Consider the following 12,903-nt stretch of genomic DNA (forward strand, 5'->3'; position numbering starts at 1 on the left):
ACGTGTCGCGAAGGATGCAGAAGGACGCACTCAGCGAGCAAAAAAGATCAGGCGAAACGGATAGCGAAACAGGAGCAAATTCCGGAGAGCGAGGGCCCGAAAAGAAGCGAAAGAAGGGACGCTGCAGCCCCAGACAAGTCGATTTTCATCGACACCTCGCGGAGGCCAGTAAGCGAGTAAAGACGTCCCGTTTGTCTGGTGGTGGTGAACAGTTTTGGGGGACACGTTCTTTTCACAGCTCTTCGGGAAGGCTGCCTGGAAAAAAAACCGAGACGCAGCCTAGCTGGGAAGTGATCTGCCTCGAGAACGGGAAGGATCTTGGAAAAATGGAGATGCTCAGGTCCCTGCTGAGAGTGTCGCGCATGCACGCGAGAAAATCCAAAAGCCGCCCCAGGAAGATGCACTGAGTCCACACACCCGCGAGAATCAGGAACTGAAGACCAAAGATTGTTGTTTAAGTCAAAAGGAGAAAGTTTGGCTCGCTGGAGGAGCCACTCAACCCCCTATCGAAGATTGTCGTTAATCGTAACGCGTGGAAAGCGATTCGACGAGCCAGCCGGCAAGCTCGCTGAGATGCACATGCAAGTACCGTCAGCTTTTCTCCCCCTCGAAAAGAAGCGTCATTCGTCGATCGGAGAATGATGTCCTTCGTGAGTCACCTCGCGGTATAGAGCAGGCTTCCGCTGACAGAACGGTCACGCAGCCCGTGGCAACATCCTAGGTGGAAGGCTGGTCGCGTAACTGGGGGCGCTGCGTCGCTTTCGGAGGCGAAGGCATTTCTTTTTTTTGCAGATCGTCCACTGACTCGTTCATTACGCCATTTGCAGACGACAGGGAACCTCTTCCATCCTCCAGAGGAAGACAGCCGCACAAAGGGAGACTTGGACGCTGCCGTCGTATGCCAGGAGTAGTAGTGTCTGCAGTGTGTAACCACGAATTCAAAAACTGGGCGCTGAGCAACGACGTACTCCCGTCAGAACATACCACGGCAGGAACGGACCGGCGTGCTGTCTGAGGCAAGTACTCGGGGATCGCTGAATGACAGGCACTCTGGCCTCCTCTGAGGAACCGAGCAGCGCTAGTCTCGTGTGTAGGTTGTATAACGTTCCTGCCGTGCTGAAGATCTTGAGTGTGGGCGAGGCTGCTCGGTTGACGGCCCGTACGCCAAACGCCGGTGCATCATCACATGCATCGAGAAGATAAGTGCTCCAGTCGTTCGCTGGCGTGCGTCATGGTACGCGGCGCTGCACACGCAGTGGAGTGTGTGTGTTTCCGCTGTCCTCTCGCATCATTCCTGAAGCTCGGCTTCGAAAGGGATCCTCAGCAAGTCACGACAGCAGGCGCTGGGTACTCTGAAGTGAACGCGTAGGTGAAAATCAGGTTGTTCATTTGCATCGCTTAATTTGCGATTGCTTCTGTAGTACGCAGGAGTCGCTGCTGTATCTTTTCCTTGAGTTCTTGTTTAGCATGCTTGCGTAGTGAGGAGTGCACAAGAAAAGCGTCCAGTGAACCTGCCGTATATTGTATCACGATCGTATCGCGACGTCTTAGTTTTTCGCTCTGCGCTAGCAGCACGGCGCGGAATGCCGTCAGCTCCGATCAAAAGCCAGGAGGCAGTGGGTGATAAATCAACTTCCTAAGAGCATCTCTCCTGCCCGGAACTACAAAAAGAAGCCCGCAGTTACACGGAGAGTGGAGATTGGGGGGCTAGAAAGGGCGTTGGGATTTAGCCGGAATCTGTCAAGCATGGAGTATTATGTAGCGCACTGAAAGGAGATGCAGGGGGAGGGTAGCCCAGCGGTCATCTCGTACATGAGCGTAGGCATATACTTGTCTGTAAAACCCATAAATTCTGTTTTACAAGGCACGTTGTGTGAGCCTCAGGAGAGCGGATCTCTCTCGCATTCATTTTTGAAACTTACGAATCGCAGACTCGTCTAATGCCGGTGTCCAGATCGCCCAGAGCCCCCCAGCCGACTGTGGATGAGAATCTGCTGAGATTCAGCGTTGCGGGCGCATCTAAAGCACGTTTTTCGCTTCATTGTTTCCCAGGGTAGTTGTAGCAATCTTCAATGCAGAAAGTCCGAGGCTTACTCAGTCCGCCACGAGCGTCGCTTTACACAGTAACAGGGTGAGAGATAGGGGGCGGAGTGAGAAAGTGAATGTATACGTACTCTTCCAGGTGGTTGCGACTTCGAAAGCGTATCTTGGCTATCTCTCACTCGTGAAGGGCACGCTTACTTCTCGCCTCTCCATGAGGGTAGCCCCTCGACAACGCAGGGCAGGCGTTGCTTGGAAGCTTGCTGCTTGCGTAGTTCACGCTCCTCCCGCACCACCCTGTGCTGCGTGTTTACAGAGTATACTGCTCCGCGGGACCCGTAATCGCGTGTATCTCCTCTCATAGTCCTCGACGTGGGCATTTTGATCGGGGGCATCCTGGGCGCGCGCCTGGTTCGTGTCTGGTGTCTTCTCGGTGTGTCTGCTCCACGAGGCGCAACTGTATAGAGAGGCAGCGATGTCTTTGTTGGTGGCATGTAGTAAAGAGCGGCGGAATGTCGCTGCAGCGGCAGCTTCACCGCTGAAGGCCACAGTCGATGTTCGGTCTGGAGCCTGCCACGGCCTTCGCATGCAGAGCTTCGGTTTTCTCATCGTTGTCGCGTCTTTGCGCGGCGCTCGCTCCCGGCGAAGGGGCAGTGGCTGACCTGCAAGGCGGCCGGACGTCCTTTTCAAGAGGCCTCGCGGCTCTCTCCTCCCTTTCTCAGCGGCGAATGGACGCCTTGTCTGCTGCCTTTCCACTGTGTGACGACTTGTGTTTTGGCGTTAGCGTCCTCTTCTCGATTCGCAGGATCCGCGGCTCACGCGCTCGCGCAGACAGCTGAAACTGCAGCCAGCCGCGCGCGCTTTTCACTTTTCGCCGCTCTCCCGCCACTTGTTTTGCGCGGCAGCAGGCCACGAAACTCATCGAGCCACACGCTGACGTTGCCTTCTGCGAACGTGGTCTTCTCGTCAATTAACGCTTGGCAGACGTGAAACGTCCACCTGACACCATTCGGCAAAACAGAGGGTGACGCTGTCATCGTCTCTCCCTTGCACGCTTGCCTTCGGCCGCCGAGCCGCACCGCCTTCGCGAGACGACAGGACCACGAAAGGTGAAAACGGCGCTCCATTTCACTTTCTGTCTTCTCTGATTCGCCAGACAGCCGTCGCCTTCTCTATCAAGGTCGTGTGACGGGATTTTCGGTGAACGCGCGCGACTCCGGATGCAATTTCGGCGTCGCGACGGGGTACCCAGGGTCGCTTTGCGCTGGTCGTCCCTTTGCCGCCCTCGGCTACGCAGCTTTGCTTCGTCGGTGTCTGATTTCTTTCCCCCGCGGTATCTCGTGTTTTTTTCTTTTTTTCAGGCGTGTTCGCCCTGTCTCTGACTCTCGAGCTGTCGCTGCAGTCGCGGGGCCAGGGCTTTGCTAAAACGCTTTCTCTCTTCTAGCGGGTCTGGCTGCCCTTCCCCCGCTCCATTGTGTGCCGCGTTCCCTGACTGTTTCATTTGAAAAGACAGCGCCCACGCAGCCTTCTCTTTCTCCCTCGCTCCTCGCCTTTCACGGAGGCACCTTGCCTTCTCTTCGTCGTCCTCTTTTGCCAACTGCCTCGTCTGCTTTCTGGTTTCTGGCTTCTCTCTTGTCTGCGTTGGTCTTCGCTTTGTCAGATCTGAGCCCTCCCCTCTCACTCTCGAGTGTCAAGTGTCTGTCTGGTCACTCGTGCGTGCCCATATCCTCTGTGTCGTGCTGCACGTTGGTCTCCTCGCTCTTCTTCTCTCCCTCTTTCTCCCTCTGCTCCTCTCTCTCTGCGTCGTCGTTTCCGCTTGCCCTGCCTCGTGTTTCTCCAAGCCCGTTCTCGCATTTCAATTTGCTTCTGCTCCCTCGGTCTGCGGCGCGCGCTCTCTCGCTCTTTCGGCGCCATGCGTTCGACTACTACGGGGGGTGGCTCGGGCTGGCGCGTTCACCCCCCGCAGCCTGGAGACGAGCAGCGCCTCAGCGAAGCCTTGCAGGAAGTCCTCGGTCGCAGCTGCAACAAGCTCTGCGCGGACTGCGGCGCAAAGCATCCGAGATGGGCATCTGTCAACCTCGGTGAGCAAGCTCGAGGGGGAGAGAGCAAAAGGAAAGCAGAAAACGGCAGTCAGATCGGCGTCCGCGGCCTCTCGAAATGCGGGCGGGGGAGTCAAAAAGAAAATCTCAAGATGTCGAGCTCATACAAATGAGAAGGCGACGAAGAAGGTCTCACGCTTATTCTCGCCCGAGAGCCCATGTGTGCGTCAGCTTCCTTCCGGTTTCAGTCCCTTCGCTGTGTCCATTGCGTCCTCGTCTCTGTCCCAGTTCATTGGTCCCTGTCCCTTTCAATACGTCTGCTTTGTTGTGCTCTAGATGTTTTTTCATCTCTGCACTTTTTATAGAATTGTTTGACATTTATCTGTTTTATGAGGAGCTGCGCCTTCCACCTGTGCGCTTGGTTGTGTGGTCTCCCTGCCTACCGCTGAGGCAGCAGCCTCGCCCCCTTGGTGCTGTCGTTTCTTCGATGCTTTGTATTTCCAGTTTTTTCTTTCTGGGGTGCGCGACGCGGGTATGTGTGGCGTTTCTACTCAGGAGAGGAAGGCAGTCCTCTCGTTTCGTTGTGATTCTTGCATGCATCTATGTTTCTCTTGTATTAAAAGTTCACGCGCGGGCACGAATCTTCCGCCTGGATCCAGCAGGACTGAGAGAAAAGCACAGACGGGCGTCTTTCATGAGGTACTCTAGCTCCTTCGTCCTCTGTCTCTCCATCGCGTGCGAAGGAGAGAGAAAAGGAGGACAAAAACTAATGGAGGTATTTCGCCGGTAAGGGAAGTCGTGCAAGATCTGGATTTTTGTCTTCTCTTCAGGGGTCTTCATCTGCCTCGAGTGCAGCGGAGTTCACCGCAAGATGGGCGTTCACATCAGCAAAGTGAAGTCCGCGACCCTGGATCGGTGGACATGGCCCTGGATTGAAGTGAGTCTCGACTTTTGTTTCCTGTCTGAATGGTTTTCTCTCAAGTCTCTTTAGAATCAGCGAGAAAGAAGAGTCTCTTTCGACGAAACCGTGGCTCACGCGTCGTATTCCTCGCGCTCACGATTCACTCCCTACCGGCTGCTTTTCGAGGGAGATTTTATTCTCAACGCCCTGCGGTTGTCTGTTGTAGTCTCTCGTCATTGTGGTCGTTGCTTCTCTGCGCTCTGCTTGGCGAACCCGTTTGTTTCCGGGGACGAGGCGTATGTTTAGACGTTTTCGCGGCGACAGCGTCGGATTGTCGTTTCGGGTTCGTTTTCTCGCGGTGTGCCGGCTCGATTTTTGGCTCAGACCGTCCGCAGCATTGGCAACGAGGTCGCGAATGCGTACTACGAGTTCAGGCTGCCGAAGGACTACAAGAAGGCCACGAGAGGCGACGACCCCACGTGAGAACAAGCTGTTTGCTTGCTTGCCCTGCTGCGTTTTTTCGATTATTCGCGTCTTAAGAGTGGTTTCCGCGGGTCACTTCCGGTAGGCTGTGCGTGCTGGGTGCTTGGCTTCTTTTAATTGTGACACCTCTCGTTTCTTCAGTCCTCGCGTCGTTCGGAGGGGAGGGCGAAGGGGGGGGAGGGGGGGGGGGCGTCAGGGGGGCCTTCTGTGGCTCCTGGCTCCGCAGGTGTCTGCCTGCGGCCTGTTTTCCCGTTCGTTTCGCTGCGGCGTTGTGTTCCGCATCTGGTCTCGCTCGCGCGCGTGTCTCCCTTCTCAGTACGATGGAGAACTGGATCAGAATGAAATACGAACGCAAGTCGTTCGTGCCCAAAGGCTACCCCGAACCTTGGCAGGCCGTCGAATCTGGTGCGTCCGCGTCCTCGCTCTCTGCGCCTCCGCCACGCTGCGCGCCGAGACCTTCGGCGCCACACAATCTCTGCATGCGTCTACGCGTTGTGAAGGCGGCTCTTGGAAGGCCCGGACTGCTCGCATGCGCGTCTTCGTGTGTATCTGCGTAGGCTTCGGTGCCCCCCTGCGCAGCTTTCACGTTTCGTGGGGCGGTGTGGTGCGGCGCGTGGACTGCCTCCGCATGCCGCTTCCCAGGCAGCTCTCGTTTCGGCAGCAACGCTTCTTGTACCAGAGTGCGGGTGGAGATGACTGTCTATCCCGAGTGCCTCGTCGGATTGTTCTCCTCTTCGTGCCTCTGTGTCTCTCCTTCTGTTTAGGCGCTGATCCGCGAGTCCAGTGTTTCCCTGCGTCGTCGACGTCCGAGGAAGCGAGCCCTAGAGAGTCTGCAGCCGATGCGAAAAAGACCAAAGTGTGAGGCGAGGTCTTCTCTTGCGGATGCTGTCTATCCGGGTCCTGGGTTCGCGTGATTCTCCGCGTTTCTCAAATTTCACCCCTTGGCCTTCTTCTGCGTGCCGTTCGGTCCCGTGTGGTTTCCTGTCGAGAGTGGCGCGTGAGGTTTTTGCGTTGATTCTTCAGAAATTCTCACATGCGCGCGTACGTGGAGTGTCGGTTTGAGTCTTCGATCTCCTCTCCGGGTCGAGTGGAAAAATCTTTCGTTCTCGACCGCCTCTCGCAGAGGCACGAAGAAGCAGAAGTCTGCGGTGTGTAATTGTTCACCTGATACTGTTATCCAGCTGGAGTTTTTGTAAAAAACATATGTATGTGTACAGGTATGTGTGTATATTGATGTTTTGCTTCAACGGCGTTTGTGCGGGAACTTATTGGCTGTTTTGCCGCGCATCTGAGTGTGCAGGTCACCTCTCAGCCTCGAATGGAATGGATTCAACCGAGCTCTGGGGGCTCGTCACACGCATACCGAACTTCGGGCAGAGTATGCCGTCGTTCTGTGCTAGTTGTTTCCCTTTGGTCTCAGGAAGAAAGAAAAGAAGAAAGAGGCCTCCTCAGAGACGAGCGAGAGTCAGGCGACCTCTTCAGAAGCGTCTTCTCGCAGCCAGAGGAGCGCGAGGTAAGGCGTTCTCGTGCTGTGCGTCGTCGTGTGTCCTGCGGAGAGACGAGAGAACGCGGGAGTAGAAACTTCGTTTTCTTCTCCTTCTTCCACTCGGCGCTCTCCTCGTGGTCTTCGTCCCGAGTCCTCCGTTTTCCGTCGGTAGAGTCGCTCGCTGTTTCTGGTTTCCTTCTCCGACGGTCGGTTCTACGGGGTCGACGACCCGTTCATGGTGTGCATGTTTGCCAGCGCTTCAGTTCAGAACAAGCAGGTGAAGCAGTTGTGCGTCTGGTGTGCGCCGCTGTGCCGCAGGCCATCGGCGCGTGAAAAAACGGCGACGGCCGCAGCGAGTCTCATGGCCCTGGCGGAGAGCTTCGCGTCCTTCGGTGTCTCTGAGGCGTCGTGCGGCGCGTCTCCTGCGGACCCGGCGTCGGCGTTTCCGCCCGCCTCCGCGTTCGCCGCCTCCTTCTCTTCGCCTGAGGAGACCGGCTCGCCGCCGAGTGGGACTGAGCCAGACGCGGGGGTGCATGCACAGTTCTGGCAGAGCGCCTCGGAGGCCGACAGAAAAGTTCAAGCGGCAAAAATGGCCATCGCGGCGCTCTACAGCAACCCCGCCAACTCGGGTAGGGTAGGGACGCCCAGTTCCGGCGGACAGCCGCGAGCTTGCGGAATAAAAATATAGCAGTCATGTAGTTGTGCAGTGGTGGTATGCGATCTAACTTTGTAAATGTGCATGCACGCATTCCACACATACACATATATACATACATGTATGTCGTCTGTTTCTCGAGGGGAGTCGTGCGGCAGAGACCACCACGGGGTGGCGACCAGTGCGGATGTAATCTAGACATTGGAGTGCGTGGCGTTTTCCAGTGTTTTCAGGGCTCCCGTGGCGCACTAGATTTCGCCGTCTGAGATGACTTGCTGCGTTTCCGCGCGTTCTGAGGGAGCAAGCTGTCCGGTCGCTTCGTCAGCGATCCTAGGGGACACACTTGTTGATCTGTGGCATCTGCGCGTTTCCTGTGCTTTCGCTGCCCGCTTCAGGTCTCTCGAGTGCGCCGCCGAGCGGCTCCCCGGCGGCTGCGTCGAATGGTGTCGGGTTCCTGGCGTCAGTCCCTTTCGCGTCCGCGGCGGCAGGGCCTGTGGGCTCCACGAGCGCAGGGCCGCTCGCCGACTGGCCCGGAAGCGGCTTGTCCCCCCCAGCCGCGTCTTCGGCTGTCTCCTCGGCGCCGTGGCAGGGTGCATGGTCCGCCGCGCCCGCGACCTCCTCAGGGCCGCAGAACGGCCTTTCGGGAGAGTCGGCGGATGCCTCCAACCTCGCCTCATCTTGCCCTACTTCTGTGTCTTCCACTCCCAGCGCGGGAGCTCAGCCGCCCATTTTCGGCGGCGCATCGCCCGCGTCGCCCTTTGCCTCCTTCCCTGATTTCGGGGGTGCCGCGAAGGCTGCGAGAGAGTCGGATGCCGCCCGCTACAAAGGCGGCGTCTCCGCCCCAGGCGGTCCTGCCATGAAGCTGGGCGAGGTGGTAAGTGAAGAGGGCGCGTGAAGAGACACGGCGGAGACGCGCAGTGCGCTGAGGTTTCGTTTGTGATCTAGACTCATAGATGATACTCGGAATCCTTTGAAGCGGTCCTGTGCTGCAAGACTAAGATAGGTGCGGTTGATGCGGATGTCTCCCGTAGTCCTTTGAGAGAGTCTGCATCGCATGCGACATCTGCCTCACGATATGCGGACGGGGGGGAGAGGGGGGAGATAGGGATCCGCACTGATGCATTCGCATTCATACTACTGTATATATGTATCTGTCTATCATCTGTGGAGAGTCGTTTGTGTCGCGCATATTCCTGCAAGCACGGATGACGGCTTTGCTTTCTAGGCTTGCAACGAGCGTCAGCTGGATGCGTGTGAGCATTTTTTCAGAGTGTGTGGGATATTTCTCCCGCGAGTGCGCCGAAGGGCACGAATGCGTTTTCGTCGCTTAACTCGTTGGATGCCTTCGCCCTGGCGGGGAAGGTTCAGGCCCATCAGAAGGCACCAGCCAAGGCAGCCGGCGCGCCGGCGGGGAGTGGTGGCGTGCAGACAACCGCGGCTCCATCCAACTCCGCATTTAGAGCCTTCGCGGGGGCTGGCTGGAGCGCGACGCCGAGTGCGCCGGCGCCGACGCAGGCTCGGAGTGAAAACACCGAGGAGTTGCTCCTCATTTAGGTTGACAGAAGGCCGGAGACTGAAGCAACGAGGGAGAACAGACGCAAGCGACGCATATCTGGGGGATTCCGTACCGCGGCGGCCGTCAACCGCGCGACGTGGCTACATTTCGAGTCTTTTCTGATTGACTCCTGGGGGTTCCGGTTTTTTTTTTTTTCCGCTGCTCATTGTCGTTTTCTTCTGTCCACGTTCTTCAGCCAGCGGTGCGCTACCGTTTAAGGTATCTTTCCTGTGGCTGCCGGGAGAGGCGGCTAGGCCCGCTGTCCCTCTTTTTCCGGGGCTTGCGCACGTGTTCACTAATGGATGGAGACAGTAGCTTATAACATGACAATATCTAATTTGCTGTTGCAACAGCGCTGCGGATGCTGTTCGGTGTCACAGTGTAATCCAAGGAAACTGCGTCACTCTAGCGCGGGAGAGTCGAAGAAAGTGTGCAAGATAGAGGACAAACTGGCTAGTCATGTAGAGAGGTCGCACCCGCCCCTGTCCACGCGCCGGCAAGGGGTTTCCACGTCTCCCGCACCTGGTATTTTATCACCGCTCTTTCCTGGTTTTCGCCCCAGAAAAAGTTTGTCTATATAAACCTAGGAATCCCATGTAGTACGTGTGACGGGGGGTAGTCCAGCACTCTGTCCTCTGGTATACTTTTCGCGAGAGGGAACGGGAAACTTCGTGGGGAAACGAGAAGTTTGCTCGGGAGCCCTGAGGAAAGAGAACACAGCGCCGAGAGAGGCACCGGATGGGAAACTAGGAAAACGTGCCCTTTCTCAAGTCCACATGCGCCGAGGTAGCCCCCTGGCAGCTGTTACCCCCTTGTGTGCCTCTCGCATGCGAAGGAAGGCAAGCAGCGCCCGCAGCTTGCCTCACGCGCGACCCCATGAAGCAGAGATGCAGGACATCTGCGTCACTTGGGCTCTGTGAAAGACACATGACAGCGAGGCTGCTTCCACTGGGTTTCAAGGCTGCGTGTCACGTGGTGGAGGCCATGTAGCAGCATGAGACGCCGCATCGCCCCGATTGCGAGCTGTGGAAAGAGTTCGCTCTGCCGAGGCAGAGCAAAGGATTGCAGCGTTCCGAGGCATTTCAGTTCGCTCCCAAGTCTACACTTCGCCCCCCATGTGCAGAGCTAGACCCCGCCACACACGCCGTCAACTGCAGCAAACAGGTTTTCACCAGGGCGCATGAGTGGCACCGGGTTTCTCTCCGCCCTTTGGCTTTGTATCCTTGAGTCTCCCGCTTTCTTCTCCCCTTCGCTTCCTCTCGAGCTAGACACAGGCCTTCGCGGTGGTTCTCCTTGGAGGACATCCGACTTTGCTGCCTGTCTCCGCTGAGCGCAGTTGCAAGCGCTGTCCGCGTGGCGAACTCGTGTCTCCGGTCAACGCGACGACGCACACGTCGCTACGTCCGCACTAACGAGCTGTTGTGGCAGCTGGCTGACCAGAGGGTCATCGCTCAAAAAATTCGAGGCCGGAACACGCGCCAGGTCCCGCGCTTCGCCGCTCTTCGTGTTCACGTGGCTGCGGCGGTCGCGGGCGCGTGGGACTCGAAACGTTGCGGCGCGACTCTTCCGCCACGGGCGGGCGCGGCAGCCTAGGGCGGAAACGCGAGTCGCTACCACCTCGGTGGGAAGCGTTTTTTCTCCACACATTTAATTCCTAATCTTCTCCGCTGCCAGCCTCTCTACATCTCTCGTCATACGCCTGCGTTACCCAAAGTGAGGTCCACGAAGCGGGCAATCGGCACCGCATCTCCAGGCGGTTGGACGGTGCAGCTATCCCGCGTCAACTTCCAGCGGCGCTCTAGCACAGTTTAGTTCGCGCCGCCCGTCGCTGAAATCGAGGGTTCTCCTGGGCCACTTCCCCTTCTTTTTGCCAGCGACGCCTCGGCCTCGCCGACGGCGGTTTCTGTGAAACAGGTTTCTGTTCGCGTGTGTGACCGCACTGAAGGAAGGGTGAACGTGCCTGGCTCACGTCGCCGCGGTTCAACTTGCTCAGCACGGAGTGTTTGCCAGTGTGCGTCGCTCGGGGTGCTGTCGCAGGTCACACTTTGTCCCCAAGATGTTGACGCTCGGCACAAAGTTCCCCGATGTCCAGGCGGAAGCCTCTGGCCTGCCTGGCAACAAAATCAAGCTGTACGATTACCTCGGGAACTCCTGGGGGCTTTTCATGAGGTAGGAAGCGACTGGAATCTCCGGCTTTAAAGTTGCTTTTGTTCCTCCGGCATGCCAAGGACTCGCTGAAGAGGTCTTTGATGCAGATCTCTGCGATTTTCTCGCTCTGGCGTGTGAATGCGAGCAGCCATCCGAATGACTTCACTCCAGTGTGCACGACGGAGTTGGCGCAGGCTGCCGCGTTGGTTGGCGAGTTCGCCAAGAGGAACTGCAGGCTTGTTGGCTTTTCCTGCAACGACATCTCATCGCACGCGGTGGGCCGGCAGACCAGCGGTAGTTTCGTGGGCGCTACGAGCTTTCCAGCATTTGCCCCCGCCCAGAGAGCCTTCTTTCGGCGTGTTTGCGGTTGCTTGTTTTGTCATTCGTGCCTGAAGCTCCGCCGGCAGCAAAGCCGGATCCATACGCTGCCGATCGGATGGTGCAGCGCGGCCGCAGGCAACGCGACGTTTTGAGGGGGAGGAACGGTTGTATGTGGATGGAGTGTGTGCGCTTTTTGGGGATGTAGTGTTCGCTGCTGCAGTGTTAGGGTTCGCACGCCCTCGTCCACTTTCTTTCCGCAGGAATGGGCGAAGGACATCGTCCATCTGGCTCAGATCTCCGGCGATCTGCCGTTCCCGATCATTGCTGACCCCTCTCGCGAGTGGGCGAAAGATCTCGGCATCATGGATCCCGAGGAGAAAGACAAAGCCGGCCTCCCGCTGACGTGCCGCTCCGCCATCTTCATCGGCAACGACCGCCGAGTCAAGGCGCTCATCCTGTACCCTGCGACTGTGGGTCGCTGCTTCAAGGAGATTCTTCGAGTCTTGGATGGGCTGCAGGTACACAGCACTCACCGGGAGGCACCGTAGTCAGCCGTTTCGCCGGGCAGAGAACACCTTCGCACAGAATGCGCCGCCACGGTGCCGCGTCTGAAGCGCCTTCACGTGCATGTGCGATTGAGCCACCGGGAATGTCTGCCACACGCCCGCATAGCGACCCCCCCCGGGTTTAAGGAGTCCCTTCGTCCGTATTCTGCGTAGAGGGTCGCGGCGCGCAGCTTAGTATCTTCCCGACGAAACAGAATGTGGGCTGCGGGCACAGTGCGTTTGGCGGGGGGGTGACCCCCCCGGTGGCGGTGCACAGGTCAGGGGCCGTGCAGCTACATACGATCGTTTCGAGCCAGCGACGTGTCGGTCGTGTGTGTCGCTTTCAGCTCGTCGAGAAGTACCCCGTCGCCACGCCTGAGGGTTGGAGACCGGGTGACAAGGTCATGGTGCAGCCTATGCTTTCTGACGAGGAAGCGAAGGCGCAACTGCCCAAGGGGTTCGAGACCGTCGAGTGCCCATCTGGCATGAAATACATGCGGCTTGCTGCGGATCCTTCCGCGCAGTGAGTGCGAGGCGCTCGCATTACCCCATAAACTTCGCGGTTTCTCCACGTGTGTGTCTCCGCCCGGACTCGGCAGTGGAAAAAATGTGTGTTCTGTGGTGCGCGAGTTTTTTGGTTCGATTGTGCTTGTCCTCTCGCCCAAGCCTCTGGGAATGAATGCTGACCCGGGCCAGCCAAAAGCAAAGAGCGATCGGACATTTTTGCTAC

General features: G+C 57.7%; 2 protein-coding genes across 2 annotated transcripts; both read left to right on the forward strand.

Moving 5' to 3' along the window:
• Positions 1-3,952: 3,952 nt before the first annotated feature.
• BESB_070580 (GTPase activating protein for Arf protein) lies at positions 3,953-9,158 on the forward strand (the record flags this gene model as incomplete). The annotated part of the gene is made up of 9 exons (XM_029365431.1): positions 3,953-4,121; positions 4,910-5,016; positions 5,365-5,459; positions 5,780-5,868; positions 6,228-6,321; positions 6,884-6,976; positions 7,268-7,578; positions 8,000-8,478; positions 8,874-9,158. The coding sequence occupies 9 exons, from the start codon at positions 3,953-3,955 to the stop codon at positions 9,156-9,158; spliced, it is 1,722 nt and encodes a 573-aa protein (XP_029217915.1).
• A 2,057-nt stretch (positions 9,159-11,215) lies between these two features.
• On the forward strand, positions 11,216-12,700 carry BESB_070590 (putative peroxiredoxin 6; the record flags this gene model as incomplete). The annotated part of the gene is made up of 4 exons (XM_029365432.1): positions 11,216-11,328; positions 11,456-11,582; positions 11,889-12,146; positions 12,521-12,700. 4 exons carry the CDS (start codon positions 11,216-11,218, stop codon positions 12,698-12,700), a joined length of 678 nt encoding a protein of 225 aa, XP_029217916.1.
• Between the last annotated feature and the right edge of the window lie 203 nt (positions 12,701-12,903).

This window comes from Besnoitia besnoiti (genome assembly GCF_002563875.1).
Source record: "Besnoitia besnoiti strain Bb-Ger1 chromosome Unknown contig00007, whole genome shotgun sequence".
Classification (NCBI taxonomy): Eukaryota; Apicomplexa; class Conoidasida; order Eucoccidiorida; family Sarcocystidae; genus Besnoitia; species Besnoitia besnoiti.